The sequence below is a fragment of the Suncus etruscus genome, chromosome 15 (assembly GCF_024139225.1).
Source record: "Suncus etruscus isolate mSunEtr1 chromosome 15, mSunEtr1.pri.cur, whole genome shotgun sequence".
NCBI lineage: Eukaryota > Metazoa > Chordata > Mammalia > Eulipotyphla > Soricidae > Suncus > Suncus etruscus.
In genome coordinates, this window is record NC_064862.1 from 60,110,827 (window position 1) to 60,134,084 (window position 23,258).

General features: G+C 53.0%; 3 protein-coding genes across 5 annotated transcripts in view; all 3 read left to right on the forward strand.

The window, feature by feature from the left end:
- The first annotated feature begins 555 nt into the window (after nt 1-555).
- On the forward strand, nt 556-4,108 carry PRRT2 (proline rich transmembrane protein 2). 2 transcript variants are annotated; one of them, XM_049789193.1, is made up of 4 exons: nt 556-715; nt 1,412-2,382; nt 2,702-2,834; nt 2,965-4,108. In XM_049789193.1, exons 2-4 carry the CDS (start codon nt 1,474-1,476, stop codon nt 2,973-2,975), a joined length of 1,053 nt encoding a protein of 350 aa, XP_049645150.1. In that variant the 5' UTR covers nt 556-715; nt 1,412-1,473; the 3' UTR covers nt 2,976-4,108. The 2 variants fall into 2 exon arrangements, with proteins under 2 accessions (XP_049645150.1, XP_049645149.1); XM_049789192.1 differs by having other exon boundaries at nt 571-743.
- A 267-nt stretch (nt 4,109-4,375) lies between these two features.
- On the forward strand, nt 4,376-7,575 carry PAGR1 (PAXIP1 associated glutamate rich protein 1). The gene is made up of 3 exons (XM_049789216.1): nt 4,376-5,160; nt 5,357-5,439; nt 7,182-7,575. The coding sequence occupies exons 1-3, from the start codon at nt 4,679-4,681 to the stop codon at nt 7,379-7,381; spliced, it is 765 nt and encodes a 254-aa protein (XP_049645173.1). The 5' UTR covers nt 4,376-4,678; the 3' UTR covers nt 7,382-7,575.
- Nucleotides 7,576-7,838: 263 nt separating this feature from the next.
- Nucleotides 7,839-23,258, forward strand: part of MVP (major vault protein) — a 30,219-nt gene continuing 14,799 nt past the window's right edge. The window contains exons 1-5 of one of the 2 annotated variants that reach the window (XM_049789104.1): nt 7,839-8,307; nt 16,685-16,814; nt 17,012-17,207; nt 22,384-22,507; nt 22,599-22,730. In XM_049789104.1, coding sequence (XP_049645061.1) covers nt 16,690-16,814; nt 17,012-17,207; nt 22,384-22,507; nt 22,599-22,730 — 577 coding nt within the window. In that variant the 5' untranslated portion in view covers nt 7,839-8,307; nt 16,685-16,689. Of the gene's footprint in view, nt 8,308-16,322; nt 16,815-17,011; nt 17,208-22,383; nt 22,508-22,598; nt 22,731-23,258 lie in introns of those variants that run through there. The other variant, XM_049789105.1, reaches the window with a different exon arrangement.

Consider the following 23,258-nt stretch of genomic DNA (forward strand, 5'->3'; position numbering starts at 1 on the left):
CCCCAAAACTTGGCCTTAGGCACCTCGGCTCTGGGCATGGTCCAGCCCTTAGGGCCGGCCCCGCTCCAGCCCCGCCATGCTGCCCCTGCAGTCAGCCCGCTGCTCCTTGCAAGGGATACTCCGGATCCTTCCAGTACCTATTTCTGCTGTGCTGCTGTGTGGTACAGGGGTCCTCTTCTGCAGGATCCTTCTCTTGAGACCTCTCCCTGCAGCCTCCCCAAGTTTTGCCTCCTCTCGCTTCCCCGTTTTCTGCTCAGATGGGTGCCTCCCCGGGGGTCCTGCCTGTCTCCGGTCTCCGGTTCCCGGTCTTCCGTCCCCCTCCGTTTGCCTGTCAGGAGCACCGGTGACCGTTGAAGGGAGGGGCCCGGGACTTGGGAAGGGGGCGTCCCAGGAGGCGCGCGTGGGGCGAGGCGGGGAGGGGGCCAAGTGGCCCCCAGCTGGTCGGTTGCCGCGGCAACTCGGGGCTGGCACGCGTGGCTCCCTGGGGCTGGCCGGGAGGGCGGGAGGCAGGCGTGCAGGGGCGGGGGCGGCGCGCGGCTGCGGGAGCGGCGGGGAGGGGACCTGAGCAGGGAGAGGAGGGGACGAGCCGAGCAGGGGAGACCCGCCGCCTCCCTCCCTCGCTCGCTCGCTCGCTCGCTGACTCGCTCCCTCCCAGGGCTGCGGCTGCTGCCTTTGCAGCAGCGGCGGGAGCAGCAGTCTGGAGCCCGGCGTCGAGGTGAGACCCGGACGCGCCGAGGCTGCGGGTAGGAGCGGGCTGACAGACGGCGGCCGGCGGGAGGGCTGCACCGGAATGCGGGCGCTGTGGCCCCGCGGGTGGGAGTGGGTGCGCCGCACCAATGGGAGAGGGAGGCGCCGTTCCTCGGAGCCGAGGGAATCCCTGGGAGAGGGGGCAGCGGAGCGGATCAAAGGAGATGCCAGGTCCCCACCACCAGCAGGGCGTCTGTTCCCAAAACGCGCAGCAAGAAAACCGCACCAGTTGGGTGGCCTAGGAGGAGGGGGGACGCCTATGGAGTGGAACGGGAGTCTCGGGTCCCCAGCGCTCTCTGTCTGTCTGTCTGCCTGCCTGCCTGCCTGCCTGTCTGTCTGTCCGTCTGTCGGAATGCACGGGTGTCAACAGAGCTTGTTGATTTTGGGATGCCGGGGCACGGGCACCTGCGAGATCGAGATCTGAGCATCTGTGTTTGATGGAGTAGACCCAGAAGGCGCCCATGAGGAAGGGGTTAACCTCAGGGCTCTCCTGCAGACTTAGCCAGCACTCCTCCCCCAGAGATGTCCCACCCAAGGCAAAGGAAACCCCAACTTTCTTCCTCTCCCCAGAGCCAGCCCTGGCTGGCCAGAGAGAGCAGAGCCCTTTGGGGCTGCGATGCTGAGCGGCACCACTTCCCTCTCAAAAGCCTGTCTCCTCTTCCAGGACCGGTTGCTGTCTCCACTGCTCCATCCTCCTTGAGAGCCTCTCCCCTCTCCCATCCCAAAATGGCAGCCAGCAGTTCCGAGGGCTCAGAGAGGAAGGGGTTTGAGGAGGACCTCCAGATCCGGGGGAGAGGGCCTGGCTCTTCAGAAGGGGGAACTGGCCCTGTCCCAGCCGGGGTCCCAGATGAACCAAAGGCCCCGCAGCCAGGCCCAAACACTACAGAGGCCCCTGTGAACCCAGAAACTACAGGGGCCCCAGTAAACCCAGATACTACAGGGGCCCCAGTGAACCCAGATACAGGGGCCCCCGTGGGCCCAGAGGTGGAGCCAACTCCAGAAACCACAGAGACCCCAACTAAAGCCCCAGAAACAACCCAGGCCAGAGACCTCAACTCAAGCCCAGGAGGGAATTCCAAGGCCAACGCCAGTCCTGAAGAAGCTTGCCAAGATCCAGCATCCCAACCGGAAGTGAGCAAAGAGGCCTCTGCAGCTCAGGGGGCTGCTGAGCAGCCCACAGCCCCCCCGGAGCCAGACTTGGAGCCCCCTCCCCAGCCAGCTCTTCAGCCCCAGTCCCCTAACCAGGCGGGTCCTACCCCCGAGGTCCTGACTGAGAGCGGGGGAGGAAAACAGGAGAATGGGGCAGTGGTTCCCCTGCAGGAGGGCAATGGGGATGAGGGCCCAGCCCCGCAGCCTCACTCACCACCCTCCACCAAATCCCCACCCACCAACGGGGCTCCCCCTCGGGTGCAGCAGCTGGTTGAGGAGGACCGAAAAGGAAGGGTTCACCACAGTGGGCATCCAGGATCTCCCAGAGGCAGTCTGAGCCGCCACCCCAGCTCCCAGCTGGCAGGGTCTGGGGTGGAGGGGGGTGAAGGTACCCAGAAACCTCGGGACTACATCATCCTCGCCATCCTGTCCTGCTTCTGCCCTATGTGGCCTGTCAACATAGTGGCCTTCGCTTACGCCGTCATGGTGAGCCCCAGGGGACCCTGGCCCCAGCTTCCGCCATGCCTGGGACAGAGCCCCAGAAGGAACATGGTCTTCGTCCCCCTTGCATGGATCTTCCTTCCCAGCCACTGCTCCCTGACTTCCTCTCCCCAAGCCTTCAGCCTCTATCCCTTCAGGTGGGAGGGACTTGGAGCCATGCTGCCCTTACAGTCTTGCTGACCTATGTCCCCCTCCCCTGCCTCACTGTCCTCCATCCATGGGCTGCCTACGTCCTCTGGATGACTCTCACCTGATCCCGGCTGGGCTGCCTCCTCCTGACCTGGCCATGGCGCCTTCATCCCAGTCCCGGAACAGCCTACAGCAGGGGGATGTGGATGGGGCCCAGCGTCTGGGCCGCGTGGCCAAACTCTTAAGCATCGTGGCATTGGTAGGGGGGGTCCTCATCATCATCGCCTCCTGTGTCATCAACTTAGGAGGTGAGTGGGGATCTGGGACAAACTGGGAGGTGTGTGCAAGGGTTGGCCAGGGCAGCTGTACTAACCCTGCCCCTGATCTCTCCTGTCTGTCTCCTTGTCTCCCTCCTTCCCACCATCTCCTCTCCCACAGTGTATAAGTGAGAGGCTTTGCCCTGCATCACCAGACTTTTCTTCCGGTTGGGAGCTGCCTTGGGCCTACCCTTCCCTGGGGGAAGCCCAATCGATGACCCAGGCCTGAACCCATAGGGACCAAGGGAGCCTGAGCAGCCTTGTTTACAGCTTCTTCCCTGCTCCTGCATCCTGCCAGGCTCCTCTGCCAACTGTAGGCCTCCGTTCTCCTGCACTGTTTCCAACCTCCCTGTATGTCTGCCTGCATCTCCGCCAACCTCCGGGCCTCCCTGGCTCTGCATTTCTGGAAACCTCCCTGCACTTCTGGAAACCTCCCTGAACACCTCCCCAACTCTGCACTCGGCTTCCCTTGCATCTCTGCCCACCTTCTTCCAATCACGGGAATTTCCTGCACCTTAGCTTGGTCTCCCCTCCCAACTTCCATTGTCTTGGCATCTTCCTCTATCTGTTTCTTTCTCATATTAGATACCTCTTCCCCCTCCACCTCCTTTTTCCTCTCCCTCTGCAGCCTTCCCTCCCTTCAGGATCCTCTCCTCTATCCACCCTCTTGAGAGGCTCATTCTGCCAAAACTCCAGTTTTTACTGGGGAAGGCAGAGGGTGTCAAGAGTTGGCTCCCTAACCTGGGGCTCCGACTGCTGGGACCATCCAGGCCCTGAAGCATGCTGGGGTGGATGGGGAACCTGCACCTTCAGTCAAGAAAGGCGAAGCTGCTGACCTCCCTCAGGTTGACTCAAATCACCCCACCTGGCCTTTGGAACCCAGCTTCGGAATTCCTTTTTTTATTATTAAAAGGACGCGCCGGGGCTGGAGTCCTTCTCGGGTTTTAGAAACAGCACCCCCACACACACACCCTGTAGAACCAAAGCTCCGAGCTGAAGGTGCAGGGAGGGGCGGACGCTAACTATTTTTTATGAGGACCAGGAGGTTGCATTTCTGCTGGGGAGGCTGGAACTGAACTCACGCGCGGTTCGGAGTTGGCGGAATTTTGTTTTCTAAAAACGTGTGTGTGTTATATGGGGTGGCGGGTAAACCAACACACACACACACACACACAAAGGATATATCCAAACTGATTCTCCCTTTTTGTATGCCGGATGCTGCATGAGTCTGAAACACCAATAAACGCAGACTGCATGAGACCCGCCTTCAGACTCACTCGGTCCTTTGCGTCCGTCCGCCGCGATACTGCCACCTTTCGGGCAGAACTTAACACTGCGGTCTGTGTGCGCACGCGCCGTCCCGGTGCCCATCTTTACTGTGGGCGAAGCTGACTTCGCCCGGCCTTCTACCTGCGCATGTGCAGTCCTTCCCAGTCGCTTCAATAGCGCGCAGCCTCCGCGTCATCTCTGCGCGCTAGCGCGCTGCGACCCCGCGCGGCCCAGGAGGCGGGGCCTAGCTCCAGCTGCTAGCATGGCCGACGGAGATTTGGGTTGGGACGCATCCATCCAGTCCTCGGTGTCCAGTGGGCGCTGTGAATGCGAAAGGAGCGGACCCGCCTCCTCGGACCGGAGAGGTGTCTGTTAAGTTTCTGGACTCCTCCAAGTACCGGATCTCGACCTGTGAAGCGGGGTCCCTGGAGGGGACCAAGCGCCCCCTCCTGGGAACTGTTGGCCTGGTCATAGGGGCCTCTTAGTACTAACGCCTGGCTTTCTGGGGGTACCTGGGCGTCGGGAACCTCGGCTTCTCCTATGATCGCAGCCTCCTTTAGTGTCCTATGTCCCTTGTTCGGGCTCATGGAGACGTTGCGACCACCACGGTGGTGCCTTTGTCTGAAGAAGGGGAAGTGACGACCGGCCTCCAAGCTCTGGCCGTGGAGGATACCGGAGGCCCCTCTGCTTCGACCAACAAAGCCGAAGACGAGGGGGAAGGAGGCCGGGAGGAGGCTGGGACTGAGGGGACCCGGGCCGAGGAAGCGCAGGGAGAGGCCCCCCGCGAGGACGGGGAAGAGCTTGCCCAGGGGGAGGCCGAGGACTGGTGCGTGCCCTGCAGCGATGACGAGGTGGAGCTGGCCGCCGACGGCCAGTCCTGGATGCCCCCTCCCTCGGAAATCCAGCGGCTCTATGAGCTGCTGGCCACCCACGGAACCCTGGAGCTTCAGGCCGAGATCCTGCCCCGGCGGCCCCCCACTCCAGATGCCCCAAGTGAGGAGGAACGATCCGATGAAGAGCCAGAGGCCAAAGAAGAGGAGGAGGAGAAGTGAGGAACACCCTCACCCCTTGTCCCTGGGGCTGCCCTCCTGACTCTAGGCAGAAATAGGGAAGAGAGGGGACTCCCAGGAGCACAGACGGTGGAGGGAGGGTAAAGGATCTTCCAGAAAGAGCAATAGACGGAAGAGGGGGCACTGTGGTTTAGGGGGACCATTGTCATTCTTCGCTCTGTTCATCTGTCCCAGGCCTCACATGCCCACCGAGTTTGATTTTGATGATGAGCCAGTGACACCAAAGGACACCCTGATTGACCGAAGACGCACCCCAGGTATAGACAAAAGGAAGAGTTGGCAGAGATGAAGGGCCATTGCTCCCTCTTGGTGACTTGATTGCCCCCCAATATCCAAGTGCAGAGCAGCATCCTCCCCAGCAAACCAGCCTAAATCGATACCCACTTTTCCTCAGACTCAGTTCTGTTGCTGCCCATTCAGATGGTTGGCCAAGTTTTCCCGGTCATAATCTAGGCCGGATCTCAGGGCTGGTCTGATTTATCTGCGCAGTTTCACACCCTTTGTGCCTTGCTGGACTTCAGTTTGGGAACCAGGCTTGATCTCCCTTTGCCTTTTCCAAGCCAGCAGCAAATCCTATTTGCTCTGCTGCCGCACACTTCCAGATTCAGCTGCCACTTTCATCCTTCAACACCACACCCATGTCCAAATCTCCATTTCTTACCAGGCTTGTTGTAGTAGCTGGTAACTGGTCTCCCTGCCTCCTGTTTTTGCATTCAAAGTGATTTTTTAAAATCTTAAATTGTCACTTTTCTGTTTAAAATATTCTAACATAACAAGAGATACTCCAAATCCGGGCCCTTACAAATCTGGGCCCACTTTTACAAGAGCTCCAAATTGTGACCTTTGTATCATTTCTTTGGCCGTATTTTTATTTATTTATTTTTTGTCACACCCGGTGACGTTTAGGGTTACTTATTCCTGGCTATGCGCTCAGAAATCGATCCTGGCTTGGGGGACCATATGGGATGCTGGGGTTCGAACCGGGTCCATCCTAGGCCTAGGCTAGTGTGCTGCTGCCTTACAGCATGCACCACCTCTCCGGCCTCTTTGGACTTCTCGCCCAAAGTATTGAAAAGTTGCAGTTTCCTTGGGCCAGAGAAATAGCACAGCTGTAGGACGTGTTAGGGCGCTCGTGCTCGCACGCACACACACACACACACACACAGCCTAGGAGCGATTTTTTTGTTTGTTTTTGGATCACACACACACACACACACACACACAGCCAAGGAGCGATTTTTTTGTTTGTTTTTGTTTTTGGAACACACACCCCGAACACACACACACACACACACACAAGGAGCGATTTTTTTGTTTTTGGAACACACACACACACATACACACCCCGACACACACACACCCCGACACACACACACACACACACACACACAACACCACCACCCCCAGCCAAGGAGCGATTTTTTTTGTTTGTTTTTGTTTTTGGATCACACCCGACCACTAGGAAATCGCTCCTGGCAGACTCAGGGGCCATATGGGATACCAGGATTCGAACCACAGTCCTGCATGCAAGGCAAACACCCTATCTCCATGCTATCTTTCTGGCCAACCCTGAGCATAGCCAGGAGTAACCCTTGAGGGCCACCAGGTGTGGCCCAAAAAACACAAAACAAAAAAATTAAAAATAGTTTCAGTTTTCTTTTTTTTTGGTTTTTGGGCCACACCCGGCGATGCTCATTGGTTACTCCTGGCTGTCTGCTCAGAAATAGCTCCTGGCAGGCACGGGGGACCATATGGGACCCCGGGGTTCGAACCAACCACCTTTGGTCCTGGATCGGCTGCTTGCAAGGCAAACGCCGCTGTGCTATCTCTCCGGGCCCCTAGTTTCAGTTTTCTACCCCAAGCCCTTTACCCTGGCTATTCCCTTATTTGCGATGTTTATTGGCACTTACTTCAGAACTTCCTTGCTTGCCTGTGTGAGACCCCAAGTGCTGTGCTGGGCCTTGCTCCCTCCTTTATTTCTCAACTCCTTCTTCTCTAGGAAGCTCAGCTCGGAGCCAGAAACGGGAGGCCCGCTTGGACAAGGTCCTTTCAGACATGAAGAGACATAAGAAACTGGAGGAGCAGATTCTTCGGACTGGCAGGGACCTCTTCAGCCTAGACTCGGAGGACCCCAACTCCTCCAGCCCCCCACTCCGATCCTCAGGGAGCAGTCTCTTCCCCCGGCAGCGGAAATACTGACTGTAGCAGCTGCTGTCTCTCAAGTGCAAAGGGCCCTGGGCCCTCTCAGCACCTGGTGAAAAAAGGTGTTTATGTGTGTGTAGTCCTAGTCTGAGACTGCTCCATATGAAAGATGTACGGGTGTGTTTCTGTTCAATATTTTTGGAGACCTGGACTGAATTTTTTGATTCTGAAATAAAAATTACAGTTACTTTTTCTAGAGCAGGGGATGCCAGTAGAGGCCAGAAACTTGTTTGGAGGCAGAACTAGCAGAAGTACTTTCACATGCTCTCAAGGGGCTCGAGAGCTTACTCAAAGTGCTGCAGTGCACTCCTCCGTGTGCTGGAAGCCCAGGTTTGGCTCCTGAGCACTGCCAGGTGTACCCCCCAAACAAAAAAAATTACCTTAAGATGCTCTGGTTGGGGCCAGAGCAATAATACAACAGGCTCTTGCCTTGCATGTGGCCCACCTGGGCTTGATCCCTAGCATCTCATATGATCCCCTGAGCCCTCCAGAATCAGGAATAATAATCTCTGAGCACCATGGGGTGTGGCCCCCCCAAAAATGGCGCCTACCCCCCCAACTGGGAAATTCAAGCCAGATGGGGCAGAGGTGGACTCACCCAGGACCCAGGCTCTGCCCCGGGGCCAGCTCCAATCAGGTGCCAGCTGGCACGGAGGAGGGAATCCTGGTGGGTGAATGAGTTAGCAACCCTGAAACCGCCCTGAGCAAACGAGCCCCAGCTGCCGGGGCCCTTTAAATGCCCAAGCCCCACCCCCTAGCCTGCCCTGCCTGCCGGGAAGTGATCTTGACTGGGTGTGGGAGTGCCCGACCTGAGCATATAGCGGCGTACTTGCGTTCCTGGGGTCTGAGCAACCTGCGCGACCCTTGGCAGCTCACGTCTCCCTGAGATTTCAGTGCCCCGGCCCTTGCTTCTGCCGGGACAGGTAAGATTTCTCCGAACTGAGATGAGAGAGCCGGCGGGCTGAGTGTAAGTTTGTGCGGGACCTCCCAGGAACTCTCCAGGGAGTAGGGAGAAACTTAGAGCAGGAGTATTTGGGCACCGCGGGTGTGTCCTACCTCCCCAAAAGACGGGGTTTCTTTGGGCCAGAGAAATGGCTAGGGCACATGCCTCGCATGTTGCTGATCCAGGCTCAATCCCCAGCACCTCGTGTAGTCCCCTCAAACCCTAACTCTTAAGTTAGGAGCACTGCGGGGTGGGCCTTTAACCTCCCCCTAAATTTTTCTTTAAATCCAGAGTGGAGGCAAAGTGGGCGGGGACGTGATCAAAGAGGTTTCGTTTTCTTTTTTAATTTTTATTTCGTTTTGGATCTTCATCCAGCAGTTCTCAGGGGCTATTAACCTTCCTGCTTGGTGTTGGGGTTTTTTTCCTGACTGCTCAGGCAGTGCGAGGGATCAAGTCATCCAGGCCTCCAACACACAATGTATATATGCTCACCCCCTCGGAGCTCTCATCCCTAGCCTGCCTGCAGTGGGTGCGGGGAACAAGCTGTGCTCCAAGGGACAGGGAACAGCCCTGGGCAGACAGTGCACTACCCAGCTGTACCTGGCAGAGTTCGGGATAGCTTTGGGTTTGAAGCAAAGATAAACTTCTCGTCTTTCCAGCACCCACTTAGCATGGGCCCTCAGCCTCTCTAGCTTCGGGTGCCACATTGGCAGGAAGGCTAGTGGGCCTGGAAAGACTTACGCATTGTCTTTCCAGCTGTCTCCTCCCTTTGGGATCCTGGACTCTGACCTGCCCTAGTGAGCCCTGAGAAGGTGATTTATCCCTTTTGAGCTTCCTCAACTCAGCCCAGCCTTGTGCTCTGCCAGTGGCAGGGCCTAGAGTTGGTTTGAGAAACCTTTAGCAGAGCATCTTTTAGTTTCGGTTTTTGGGCCACACCCAGTGATGCTCGGGGTTCTCCTCTGCAGTCAGGAATCACTCCTAGCAGTGTTCAGGGAACCATGTGGGGTGCCGGGTATTGAACCCAGGTTGGCTACATGCAAGGCAAGTGTCCCACCTGTACTTTCGCTTTAGCCTGGAGCAGAATATCTTTTTGTTTTGTTTTGATTTTTGTTTTTATTGGGTCACACCCGGCAGCACTCAAGGGTTACTCCTGGCTCTACACTCAGAAATCACTCCTGGCAGGCTCGGGGGACCATAGGGATGCTGGGATTCGAACCACCGACCCTCTGCATGCAAGGCAAACGCCTTACCTCCATGCTATCTCTCCAGCCCCAGAGCAGAATATCTTAAGGTAGTTTTTGGTTTGGATGGGACATACTTGGGCTTCCTGCATGCAGAGCATGAATCTCTATTTGAGCCCATTTGAACGATCTCTCCAGCTCCACCACAGAATCCTAAAGTAGTCTTGGCAGCAGAAGATGCAGGGCCTGGTGAGCGAGGTTGCCTTGCTTACTTTTGGGAAAGGGGGAGCAGAGAGCAGGAAGCCATCGAATCTGCCTCCGTAGCTGCTCTTGCTGGTCACACATATAGAAGAGGAGGTAGACCGGTGAACCATGTGCCCTGGGTGTCTGCCTCCTGCCTTTGTAGACCCTTGGTTACAGGAGAGGCCATTATGAGGGTCAACAAGTGGCCCCCAGGAAATCAGTGCCACTTCTGTCCTTGGCATGCTGGCACCCACCATCCTGAGAGTGTGGCTCTCTGGGCATGGAGGCTCCTGAGTTAGTGGCCTAGACTGATATTTGTGAAGCTCTAGGTCTTCATGCCTCCCTAGGTTCCACATGGGTTCTGCCCTCCCAGGCTGATAAAAGAAATTGCTGCTTTGGAACCATCTTCCCTAGAGGCTACACCTCAGCCCTTTTGCCTTTGGATGCAGGCATAAACCCTGACCTGGAATTCTAATTTCCTCTGACATCAGATACTAAATAGTTAAGGAATTTCTTTTGTTTGTTTGTTTTAGGGCCACACGGAGGTGCTCGGGTTACTCCTGCTCTGGGCTCAGAAATCAATCCTGGCAGGCTCGGGGGACCATATGGGATGCTGGGAATTGAACCCACACTCATCCTGGGTCAGCCGCATGCAAGGCAAACACCCTATCACTGCTAATATAAATTTTTGCTTTTTGGGCCCGGAGAGATAGCACAGCGGCGTTTGCCTTGCAAGCAGCCGATCCAGGACCAAAGGTGGTTGGTTCGAATCCCGGTGTCCCATATGGTCCCCCGTGCCTGCCAGGAGCTATTTCTGAGCAGACAGTCAGGAGTAACCCCTGAGCATCGCCGGGTGTGGCCCAAAAACCAAAAAAAAAAAAAAAAAAAAAGCAAAATTTTTTTTTTTTTTTTTGGTTTTTGGGCCACACCCGGCGGTGCTCAGGGGTTACTCCTGACTGTCTGCTCAGAAATAGCTCCTGGCAGGCACGGGGGACCATATGGGACACCGGGATTCGAACCAACCACCTTTGGTCCTGGATCGGCTGCTTGCAAGGCAAACGCCGCTGTGCTATCTCTCCGGGCCCCAAATTTTTGCTTTTTTAGCTTTTTGTGATTGTATAAGATAAAGGCAACCATACAGATGAGTTCTTACAAGGCAGGGCTGTTCAGAGTTCCACCTGGCTCCAGAATCTCCCTGGGGAACCCGCAACTGTGTAATGAGCCCTGTGATTGGGTGAGGTGAGGAAACTGATCTGGTTCAGGTCTGGACACCTACGAAGCTGCTCCTCTCCTGCAGCAGTTGGTAGAACTGACACACCTGAAGGCAAGAAGCTGGCTCTGGGGAGTCGCATAAGTGAGGAACTGGCCACCTGTGAACAGCACCACAGCAAAGGATATTCCAAGCTCAAATAAGACTTTTGAAAAGAGGTTTTGGAAACTTTTCTGTTTTAAAGGGACGTAGGGGAATTATCTCAGAAGTCAGAGCCTGGGAGCTGGCTCATAGCTGATGGCAAAGTTCAGTCCCAGGCACTATTCAGTTACTGAGCACCACCAGGTGTGACTCCAAAACAAAAATGCAGAGAAGTACATAAGTCTCAGGTGGGGCCCAGATAGAGCACATGGGCACTGCACATTAGTGCAGTATATGATGTGCTTGGGCTCTTGGCATTTTCTGCTGAAGATGTAGTCACTCCTAGATAACCTTAGAAGTCTGATAAAGGATGACTGTGACTCACTTATTATTACCTTTTGCTGTGGCACGTTTGGGGCAAAGACTTGGTTCAGTAGTGACCTCTTTTTTTTTTTTTTTTTTTTTTTTTTTTTTTTTTTTGGTTTTTGGTTTTTGGTTTTTGGGCCACACCCGGCACTGCTTAGGGGTTACTCCTGGCTGTCTGCTCAGAAATAGCTCCTGGCAGGCACGGGGGACCATATGGGACACCGGGATTTGAACCAACCACCTTTGGTCCTGGAGCGGCTGCTTGCAAGGCAAACGCAGCTGTGCTATCTCTCCGGGCCCCAGTAGTGACCTCTTAAGTAAAGAATTAACCAGCTTCTATTCCTCATAAGCCATTTTGTTCTCGCTGCCTCCACCCATGTTCCCCTCCCTTTGTGTGTACATTTATGGGGTGTGGCATGGTGGGATGGGCTAGCGCTGGTCTCTGAGACTTGGGGTGAGAGTTGACTATGCACTAATGTGATCCTAAAGGGAGAACTGTGGCTAGCCAGAAGTAGATGCAGCCTACAGAGCAGACCAGGAGTGCCTGTCTGGGCAGACCCAGACAGGAGGTCCTGGTGGGTTGGTGGGTGTTGAAGCCAAGTTCAAGGTTGGGGGTCAGAAAGACTGTCCAGTGGGTAGGACACTTGCCTTACATGAAAATAACCCAGGTTCAGTTCATGGCATCACATATGGTCCCCTGAGCCCATCTAGGAGTGTCTGATCACAGAGCCAGGAGTGAGCTCTGAGCACTGCCAGGTGTAACCCCATCCACGAAAAAAATACCAAGGTTGGGCAGAACCTTCCAAATGCTAAAGCCGGAGTGATGAATGAACCAGGTTCGATTCCTGGCATCTCATATAGCCCCCTGAGCCTGAGCACAAAGCCAGGAGTTGAGCACCGCTGGGTGTGGCCCAAAAACGGAAGGAAGGAAGGAAGGAAGGAAGGAAGGAAGGAAGGAAGGAAGGAAGGAAGGAAGGAAGGAAGGAAGGAAGGAAGGAAGGGAGGGAGGGAGGGAGGGAGGGAGGGAAGGAAGGAGGGAAGGAGGGAAGGAGGGAAGGAAGGAGGGAAGGAGGGAAGGAGGGAGGGAGAAGCCAAAGCAATCTTAACTGTCTCCTGGGAATCCTGATATATTGAAAGTAACTCTAGGGGACAGGGAGAAAACTCAGAACTGTAGGAAATGTGCTACAAAAATTTAGGGGCTTATTTTCCTGGTTCCTCATGATCTCCTGATCCCTGCTGGGTGAATCCCTGATGCCTCAAATCACTGCCCTTAGAATTACCACGCCCAACCACTGAATCTGCTCCCCTTGCTCTGACTATATATGGGGAAATTCCTAAAATCTAAAGAAGCTTGCCAGGGCCTGGTGAGAGCATAATGGTAGGGCATTTGCCTTGCACAAGGCTAACCCATGACCACCCCCCCAAAATAAAGAAACTTGCACAAACATCCTGTTTTTGGTTTTGGAAGTCCTGAGTGGAGGAGAAATTCCCTTCTGCAGACTCAATAGAGTGGGATTGAGCAAGAGAGCCTGCAGAAACATGGCAGGTGGTCAGGGTGAGAGGCAGTCTTAGGGCCTGAAAGTTGGGGAGCCAGAGGACAGATTGGGTCCTGGTACTAAAACAAAGCTGGTTGGCAAGGGCTTGGATTTGGAGCAAAGCCAGCTTGATCAGCTCAAAGGATGACTCTTAGCTGAGTCACTGAGCTGGGTGAGGCTCAACCCCCATGACTGGGTCCAGCTGGGGGGGGGTCACAATTGTGGTGAGGTCTCTGCTGTATGGAGGCGAAGGTTTCCTACAAGGAGCTTTTGGTCAGGGCACCACCCTCCCCCACCGCCTTTGCTCCCTGACCTTCTATAATTCAAATCTTCTCTGTGCCACCTGCGCTTACACCCTCAGCCTTTCCGGCTTCCTAGCCAGGCTGCCAGCCTGCAGAGAAACTGGCAGGGAAGCAACTGGAAAAGGCTTCCCACTGTCAGTGTCACTTGCTGTCAGTGCCCACTGCTGGGGTGCTGGAATACTTGCCCCTTCCTGGCAGTAAACCAGCGCTGCTCAAGGCCAAAGTAGAACAGAGCCCTTCTAGGCTAGGTCACACTCCCTATTCTAAGAAAGCCGACTCCCCCACATCCCCACTGCTCCTTCCCTGACCAATAAAACTCAGTTCTAGAGAGCAGAACTCTGCTCCAGGTGTTTCTGGATATTAAGTTGGTGCTGAATCCTCAGAACTCTGGGAAAGGTCAGGAAACCTTTAAAGGGAAGGCAGGGGGCTTGGCTAATGTTTCTTTCAGGTAGGTGGATCATAGATATTCAAAGCCCCCCCCCACACACACACTGCCCCCCTGACTCTCAAAAGGATGTGGACTCTGAGTCCACATCAGGGAACAACTGGGAGGTGATGGTGAGCAGAATGGAGCAAGGAGGAAGAGGTGTGTGTGTGTGTGTGTGTGTGTGTGTGTGTGTGTGTGTGTGTGTGTGTGTGTGTGTGTGTGTGTGTGTGTGTGTGTGTGCGCGCGCGCAGCACTTGTGATCAGATCAGAGTAGAGAGAACAGCCTTCAAACATTATTTGAACAGAAATGTATCCTGGTCAGACCCCATACAAACTTGCAAGACAGAAAAAAAAAAAAGGAACAGAAGGGGCCCGGTGAGATAGCACAGCGGCATTTGCCTTGCAAGCAGCCGATCCAGGACCAAAGGTGGTTGGTTCGAATCCCGGTGTCCCATATGGTCCCCCGTGCCTGCCAGGAGCTATTTCTGAGCAGACAGCCAGGAGTAACCCCTGAGCAACGCCGGGTGTGGCCCAAAAACCAAAAAAAAAAAAAAAAAAGGAACAGAAGGGGCCGGAGAGATAGCATGGAGGTAAAGCGTTTGCCTTGCATGCAGAAGGTCGGTGGTTCAAATCCCGGCATCCCATATGGTCCCCTGAGCCTGCTGGGAGCGATTCTGAGCACAGAGCCAGGAGAAACCCCTGAGCGCTGCCGGGTGTGACCCAAAAACCAAAAAAGAAAAAGGAACAGAAAAACAAACCTCTCATGTGCTTATGTGCCCATGAAAAGGAGGCAGGTCCGGATGGAAAACCTGGCAGGAAGCAGAGAGATAGTAAGGCTAAATGCTGTACATATAGCCATATATGCCTTGCATATAGCCAACCCAGATTCTGATCTGTACCACATATGATCTCCTAGAACCAGCTGGAGTCACTTCTGAGCACAGAACCAGGACTAGCCTCGAATACTGTCAGGTGTGACTTCAATGTGGCAAATCAGAATGTGGTCCCAGTGGGGCTGGGGTGATGGGCATTTGCCTTCTATGTGGCTAACCAGTGTTGATCCCCAGCACCACACATGGTCCTCAAGCCTGCCAGGAATGATTTCTGACCAAAGAGCCAGAAGGAACCCCTGAACACAGCTGGGTGTGGCCCAAAAAAACAAAATATAAAAATAAGTGTGGGACCAGATACCCCTGAGCACTTTACCATGCTGGTGTCCTGTTGCATGATGGGGTGGGGATGTGGAAGCCATCAAGTGGGATGGGGTCCACTTGATAGCTCTGCCGGCTGGCCATTTGTTTTTGTTTTGGGACCACATCCTTCAGTGCTCAGGGGTTACTCCTAGCTCTATACTCAGGGATCAGTCCAGGTAGTGCTCAGGAGACCATATGGGATGTTAAGGATTGAACCTGGGTCAGCCATGTGCCAGGCAAGTGCCCTATCATGCTATCTCTCTGGCCCCCTGGCTGGCCATGTGGCCGTGAGTGGTCCCACTGGGAACTCAGTGACTTTGAGCTACACTGTCTAATGGGATCAGTTCGCTATATGAAACCTACTTACTTAAACCTACCGGGTTTACCGTATTTTCCGGCATATAAGACGACTTTTGAAACAAAAAAAAGTCAACCGAAAATTGGGGGTCATCTTGTACGCTGAGTATATCCCGAAAAATGTTTCAATATGCCGCTAAACGAAAATTGTCTGAATATTGCCACAAAACGAATTTTCCAACTCGGTCCTGCACCAATCACTGCAAGGCTGCTCGGACCGCCTCTCTAACTCAGCCAATCCAAGCAGGCTTTTTTTTTTTTTTTTTTTTTGGTTTTTGGGCCACACCTGGCGGTGCTCAGGGGTTACTCCTGGCTGTCTGCTCAGAAATAGCTCCTGGCAGGCACGGGGGACCATATGGGACACCGGGATTCGAACCAACCACCTTAGGTCCTGGATCGGCTGCTTGCAAGGCAAACACCGCTGTGCTATCTCTCCGGGCCCCCAAGCAGGCTTTTTTTTTTTTTTTTTTTTTTTTTGGTTTTTGGGCCACACCCGGTAACGCTCAGGGGTTACTCCTGGCTATGTGCTCAGAAGTTGCTCCTGGCTTGGGGGACCATATGGGACACCGGGGGATCGAACCGCGGTCCGTCCAAGGCTAGCACAGGCAAGGCAGGCACCTTACCTTTAGCGCCATCGCCCAGGCCCCCAAGCAGGCTTTTAATGCATGCAAATTAGACAATGTTTTGGACCCGAATCTACACTGTAAAAAGCCTGCTCAGATTGGCCAGAGTCAGAGAGGAAGTCTATTATATATAACCTTTGAACCTTTGCTTGTTGTGATTGGCTCACTGTGGTACATACAGTTGCAGTACAGGAACGGTCTGTCTGATACAGCGAATATAGGCCTACACCTATGTTTTAACTGCAAAATTAGGGGGTTGTCTTATACGCCGGAAAATACAGTAAGTAAAATTCATGCCCCTGGCTTGCTAACCATATTCAAGTATTCTTTAGCCACGTGTAACTAGCCTAAAGATAGCCCAATTTCTTGTATTGCACAAAGTTCTACCTAATGCTGCTGCAATCATTTGGAGCAGTAACTAGGCAGGGGCCTTGCATGTATCTTGCTGACTCTCTGGTCAGCAGGAAGCTCACCTGTACTTTCCTGACTCACCGAGAGAGCAGGAATCAGGAAATTGATAAGACTCAACTTGGAAACCAGAGACATTTTGCAGATGTGAAACTTGGGCTTCCCCTAGCCTTGCTTCTGTAATTTTCTGGTGCCGACCAAAGCTTCTATCACATTTTTCAACCACAGGAGCAGAATAAACAGAGGAACAGAGATGTGAGGGCACCAGGGCTAGAATGCTGTGAGCTGGAGGAGCTCTCACTAGCTGCTTTTCCCATCTTAGCCCTGTGTTCTCCTGGTTTTAATCTCCTTTGTGTTGTGTTTATCTCCAGTCACCATGGCAACGGCAGATTCCATCATCCGCATCCCCCCGTACCACTACATCCATGTGCTGGACCAGAACAGCAATGTGTCCCATGTGGAAATTGGACCAAAGACTTATATCCGGCAGGACAATGAGAGGTTGGTTTGGGCCAGGGCAGGGAGGGCCTCTTGGTATCGTTGGTGTGACTGTCCCATCTTTTCTGTTTCCAAACAGACCTGGACCTTGCTTAGGTAACAGGAAATTTGCTTTCCCATCTGTGTCCTCCTCAGAGAACAGACTGAGACTGGGGCCCTTGAGTCCTCATGGGTCTTCATTGCTCTTTACTCTCAAACAGGGTCCTGTTTGCCCCCCGACGCATGGTGACTGTTCCCCCTCGACATTACTGTACCATCGCCAACCCTGTGGCCCGGGATGACCATGGCACCCTGCTGCTGGATGTCACAGGGCAACCACGGCTCCGCCATGCTGACCTGGAGATTCGGCTGGCCCAGGATCCCTTCCCGCTGTACCCGGGGGAAGAGCTGGAGCAGGTATCATTTCCTTGATTCTACTAGCAGTGCCCGTCTGGGTTCCACACAACCCCCTGGGGACAGGTTGGAGCAATGCCCTTGTGAGAGGTTAGAGTTCACCCTGCTCCTCTGGCCCCTGTCCACATCACCAGTGCCCACATAGGGCTCCTTTCCCTTCAGAGCTGTGACCCAGCTGTAACCCACTGAACCACCGTGCTCCAGAGCCACTGCAGCCCAATTGGCACGAAATGACCAGTGCAGAATAAGCATTTCACTAATGCAAATGGTTTTTTTTTTTTTGTTTTTGGGCCACACCCGTTTGACGCTCAGGGGTTACTCCTGGCTATGTGCTCAGAAATCGCCCCTGGCTTGGGGGGACCATATGGGACGCCGGGGGATCGAACCGCGATCCTTCCTTGGCTAGCGCTTGCAAGGCAGGCACCTTACCTCCAGCGCCACCTACCCGGCCCCCACTAATGCAAATGGTGATGAGAGCAGGTTCAGGCTCTGAGACCTGGTTTTCTGGGAGAGAATCAGGAGCCTCAGTCCACACCCCAGGGTATCCAGAGTGTCCACTTGCTCTCTGCTATTCAGTGCTTTTTCACTCTGGCTTACTGTGGCACTGGAAGCAGAGCAGAGGGAGACATTCCTGTCCACTTAGGATAGGGGTTTCCAAACTACAGCCTACAGGTCACATGCAGCCCATCAAGGACATTTATCTTGCCTTTTGGGTGTTTTTGCTGCCCCTGCTGACTCATTCCAGGCCCACAGTGAACATGTGTGAATGTCCTCCAATGTGCACGCTCTCCAACTCCCTTCCTCCTCTCAGTCTCAGGCAAAGGTCCTCAAACGAGGGCACGCCAAAAGTAGGCCCATAGTTCCCATTGAAATACTGGTAAGTTTGTTGATTTAACTTTACTTGTTCATTTTAAATATTGCATTCACTTTTTTTTTCTTGTTTTGGGGGGGGGTTTGGTTGCTTTTTTGTTTGTTTTGGGGTCAAAAAATCAGCAGTGCTCAGGGGTTACTTCTGGCTCTGGGCTCAGAAATCTCTCCTGGCACACTTGGGGGACTATATGGGTTACTAGGAATAGAACCCTGGTCATCCTGGGCTGGCCTCTTGCAAGTCAAATGCCCTACCACTGTGCTATTGCTCCAGCCCCTATTCCCATTTTTTGTTTGTTTTTGCGTCACACCGGCAGTGCTCAGTGGTTACTTCTGACTCCAGGCTCAGAAATCGCTCCTGGCAGGTTCGGGGGACCATATGGGATGCCAGGATTTGAACCAATGACCTTCTGCATGAAAGGCAAATGCTTTACCTCCATGCTATCTCTCTGGCCCCCCCATTTTTTTAACTTAAAAAAAAATGGGCCCGGAGAGATAACACAGCAGTGTTTGCCTTGCAAGCAGCCAATCCAGGACCAAAGGTGGTTGGTTCGAATCCCGGGGTCCCATATGGTCCCCATGCCTGCCAGGAGCTATTTCTGAGCAGACAGCCAGGAGTAACCCCTGACCATCGCCAGGTGTGGCCCAAAAACCAAAAACAAAACAAAACAAAAAAGATATATGCAGTGTGCATGGGAATTTATTCATAGTTTTTGTTTGTTTTTGTTTTGGGGCCACACCCGGTGGTGCTCAGGGGTTACTCCCGGATATCTGCTCAGAAATAGCTCCTGGCAGGCATGGGGGACCATATGGGACGCCGGGATTTGAACCAATCACCTTAGGTCCTGGATGGGCTGCTTGCAAGGCAAGCACCACTGTGCTATCTCTCCAGCCCCTGTTTTTTAAATTATAGTTTAGCCCTCCAATGGTCTGAGGGACCATGTGTTGCTCCTGTTTAAAAAGTTTGAGGAAAATAAAATAAAAATAAAGAGTTTGGAGGCCAGAGAGATAGCATGGAGGTAGGGCATTTGCCTTGCATTCAGAAGGATGGTGATTCAGATCCCAGCATCCCATATGGTCCCCTCAGCCTGCCAGGAGCAATTTCTGAGTGTAGAGCCAGTAGTAACCCCTGAGTGCTGCCAGGTGTGGCCCAAAAACCAAAAATAAATAAGTAAAAAGTTTGAGGACCCCTGACTTAGGGCCTGGGGCAAAGTATGTGGAAAACTGAATTCCACGCTACATGTTGCACTACCAGGGGACACACCTGAGCTCAGAGCCAGGAATCACCCCCGAGCAACTTGAGGTAGTGTGGCCCAAAGGGCTCCTCCCAAATAAACAAACCAAAAGTGTTTGTGTGTGTGTGTGGGTGGGTGTGTAGAGAGTGAGAAAGAATGATTCAGATGTTCTTGAGATTCTTAGAAGGTTAAGAGCATTGTAAAGCCTGTGCAAGTATATCTATTTTTCAATACAATTTTTATCAAGGTGCCATGATTACAACATTGTTAATAACACTTTCATGCATACGTTACCCCCCTCACCACACCCGCCTCCAGTACCTGCTCCTTGCAACCCTCAAGTGGAGCCTGTCAGCCTTCACAGAAACCTAGGAGTGATAGCATAGTTTTAAGGCATTTGCCATGCACATGGCCAAACTGGGACAGACCCGGGTTCGATCCTCAGCATCCCATATGGTCCCCCAAGCCTACCAGGAGCAACTTCTGAGCACAGAGCCAGGAATAATCCCTGAGCACCGTCAGATGTGCCCCCCCTCAAAAAAAAAAAAAGTGAAAGATTGGGGGGAAAGAGGAGCTCCTGGGGTTGAGACAGATTCAGAAGCCCCTCATGGCAGAATGCTCCTTGCTCCAACCTTCTGCAGCCTCCAGTTCTTATTCTCTCAGCCTGTCCCCATTAGACATCCCCTTCTTAGGCTTTCTGAAGCCTTTCCCCTTCTTGGGGTGGCAGAGGGTGGCACACTGTGATGCCTCCCTTCCCTCACCTGCTGTCCTCCTGAAGTGACACTCCCTGGGAATGATTTAGAGACCATGTGGTGCTCCTGGGGGCCTAGCCTGACTCCCCCCACCCCACGTGGAAAGTCTGTATCTTAACCCTTTGAGCATCTCCCAGCCCCTCCATTACTGGTTGGCTCTTCTGTCCTGTGATTCCTTCCTGAACTTTCATGCTCAGCTTTTATATTCCTGCTCACTCACATGTAGGCTATGACAAGAGCTAGACACCTCCACAACATCACAGCAGCTCAGGGGTTCAGAGGGTTAGGGGGTTTGCTCCACTCCAGGTGCTACTCCTCAGTTTCCCTCATGCCCTGTCAGTTTTCACTTGGCCTTTAAATAAGATTTCCTGTCAGATGTACCTGGGAACTGACTCATTCTGTCTCCTGGAATCTCATTCCCCAACTAAAATTTTCTCTTCTGCTGTCTTGTCTATCAGCAAATTTTGCCTCTCTCCTTTTTTCCCCCCTCTCCCTTTCCCCTCCTCATCTTCCTTCCTCCTCTCCCCCATGGATTACTTTTTTTTTTTTTTTTTGGTTTTTGGGCCACACCCGGCGGTGTTCAGGGGTTACTCCTGGCTGTCTGCTCAGAAATAGCTCCTGGCAGGCACAGGGGACCATATGGGACACCGGGATTCAAACCAACCACCTTTGGTCCTGGATTGGCTGCTTGCAAGGCAAACGCCGCTGTGCTATCTCTTCGCATGGATTACTTTTGACTCTGAACTCGGGAATTACTCCTGGCTTGCTCAGAGAACCAAATGTTGGCCATCAAACCCAGGTCGACAACATGGTACAAGGAAAATGTTTGTACCCACTGTGCTATCACTCCAGCCTTTCTTTTTCTTGTTCTTTCTCTTTCATTTTTTGGTGGGGGGCACACCCAAAAAAATAAGCCTTGGTGCTCAAGGCTTACTTCTTGCTCTGTGCTGAGAGTTCATTCCTGATGGTGCTTGAGGGGACAATATGAGGTGCCAGGGATTGAAACTGAGTCAGCTCAAATGCCCCATCACTCTGGCCCTTTTTAATTCTTTCTGATTTTAAAGGCTTACTTGTATGTTGGAGTGACAGTACCATAGGTAAGGCACTTATCTGAGAGCCAGGAATAAGGCCTGAGCTCAGTCAGATGTAACCCCAAAATCTAAGTACTTGCATAAGCTTCCCCCACCTTTTTTTTTTTTTTAATCTTTTCTTTGTGATTCATCCACTATTGCTCAGGGGCTTCTCCTGGTGTTGTGCTCAGGAGTGAGTGATTCCCCCATGTTCAGGTAGAACACTCAGTGGCAGGGATCCCGCCCCAGTCAAGCTGCATACAAAACCTTACCCTTGGGGCCCGAGTGACAGCACAGTGGGAAAGGCACTTGCCTTGCATGAGACCAACCCTGGTTCAGTCCCCAGCATCCCATATGGTCCCCCAAATTTTCTGGGATCCCTGAGCACTGTCAGGTATTGCCAAAACAAAAATAAACAACAAAAAAACGTTGTGCTCCCTCTAGCACCAGGTTTTTGTTCTAAGGATGCAATTATAAAGCTATAATTAAATTGAAACTATAAAGTCCTCAGACTTCATCAATATCTGCTGTTTATTTCCCAGGATTCTCTCCCATCCTCCATTCAGCACCAGGTATAGATGTATGGGCCATATCTATGCATTGACAGAAGTATCCTGGCCAGTACATTCTTACATGAAGTTTTCACAGGGATTATGTGTCTATTGGTAACAAATGATCTTATATCATTGCTATATGGAGCTCTATATTTGGATGTTTCCAACTGATGAGGGAAAACAGTGGTTTATCTATGTCCTTGTGCATTCTTGGTTTTTGGTTGATTTGTGTTTGTTGGGAGGGTCACACCCAGCAGTGCTCAGGGATCATTCCTGGTGGGCTCAGGGGGCCATATGTAGTGCTGGAGATGGATCCTGGATCAGCTATATGCAAAGGAAGTGCCCTGTCTGCTGGACTATGGCTCTGGCCTCCAGGCTGGGTTTGTTTGTCTAGTGTCAGAGCCTCATACAGTCTTACCCTTCCAGAGTGCATGGGAGGCCTGGAAACACTCATCTGCAAGCATCTCAGATATTCCTCCCACAGCTCCCAGCCAGGTGTTTCCCACCTATTAGATTTCTAGGGGCAAACAAATTTGATATCAGCCTTGAGGCAGATAGCCTCATGCTGCCAACTTAGCTCTTCAGAACAGAGATTTGGAACTAGCCTTACCATGTAGGTGCCATTTGGCCTTACTTGGGACATGCCAGGTTTAACTTCTGGATTACAGCATTGACCCCTGACTCCCCTTCCCTCCTGTTAGGACATCACCCCCCTGCAAGTGGTCCTGCCCAACACTGCTCTCCACCTTAAAGCCTTGCTGGATTTTGTGAATAAGAATGGAGAGAAGGTGGTAGCAGGAGACGAGTGGCTGTTTGAAGGGCCTGGTAAGTCCTGGAGGTCCTCAGGCCTCCCCCCTTCCTGCCAGAGTCCTGATCCCATCTGATTGACCATCACCATGGCCCATCTTCCCTGCAGGCACATACATCCCCCGGAAGGAAGTGGAGGTGTTGGAGATCATTCAGGCCACCATCATCAGGCAGAACCAAGCTCTGCGACTGCGGGCCCGCAAGGAGTGCCAGGACAGGGATGGCAAGGATAGGGTGACAGGTAAGGATGGTAAAAAGAGGGAGTTGAAGGATTCTGTGGCCACTGGGGGACTACTCTTTGGTTATCCTCACGCTGTTGCTCAGTGCACTCTCATTCACTTTGGTTTTCTCTCAACACCCTTTCTCCTTAACTGGCCTTAGAGGCACCAGCATGGTATCTCAACAAAGGAACTGTTCATTAGCACAGTTAACACCCACCAGGCCTACCCTGCCCTGTGATTCCAATGACTTGAAGTGACCATTGCCTTCTTCCTCAGACAACCCAGAGGTGGAACCGTTCTTCCTTCTCTATGACAAAACCAAAGCAGCAGAATTAGGGACTTGCCAGAGTTAGTGAACAGGAAGGCAAAGCTGGAATCTGTCACTGCTACTTGCTTCTCTGGTCAATGAAGGCCAGCTTCCTACTTGTGTTCCACCAGCCTATTGAGGGGAAGGATGTGGTTTACCCTGTGGGGATCCCCATAAAGTGATGTAGGTCTTGTGGAGGGGAGGCTTGTGTCAACTTTCCTGTCTCTAAAGCAACAAGGCC

Excerpts from the sequence above, each read along its gene's own strand:
- PAGR1 (XM_049789216.1), top strand. The coding sequence starts at position 4,679 with ATGTCCCTTGTTCGGGCTCATGGAGACGTTGCGACCACCACGGTGGTG. Across the intron at positions 5,161-5,356 it reads AAAGAAGAGGAGGAGGAGAA|GCCTCACATGCCCACCGAGT; the intron begins GTGAGGAACACC and ends CATCTGTCCCAG. Across the intron at positions 5,440-7,181 it reads TGACCGAAGACGCACCCCAG|GAAGCTCAGCTCGGAGCCAG; the intron begins GTATAGACAAAA and ends CTTCTTCTCTAG.
- PRRT2 (XM_049789193.1), top strand. The coding sequence starts at position 1,474 with ATGGCAGCCAGCAGTTCCGAGGGCTCAGAGAGGAAGGGGTTTGAGGAG. Across the intron at positions 2,383-2,701 it reads CCTTCGCTTACGCCGTCATG|TCCCGGAACAGCCTACAGCA; the intron begins GTGAGCCCCAGG and ends CCTTCATCCCAG.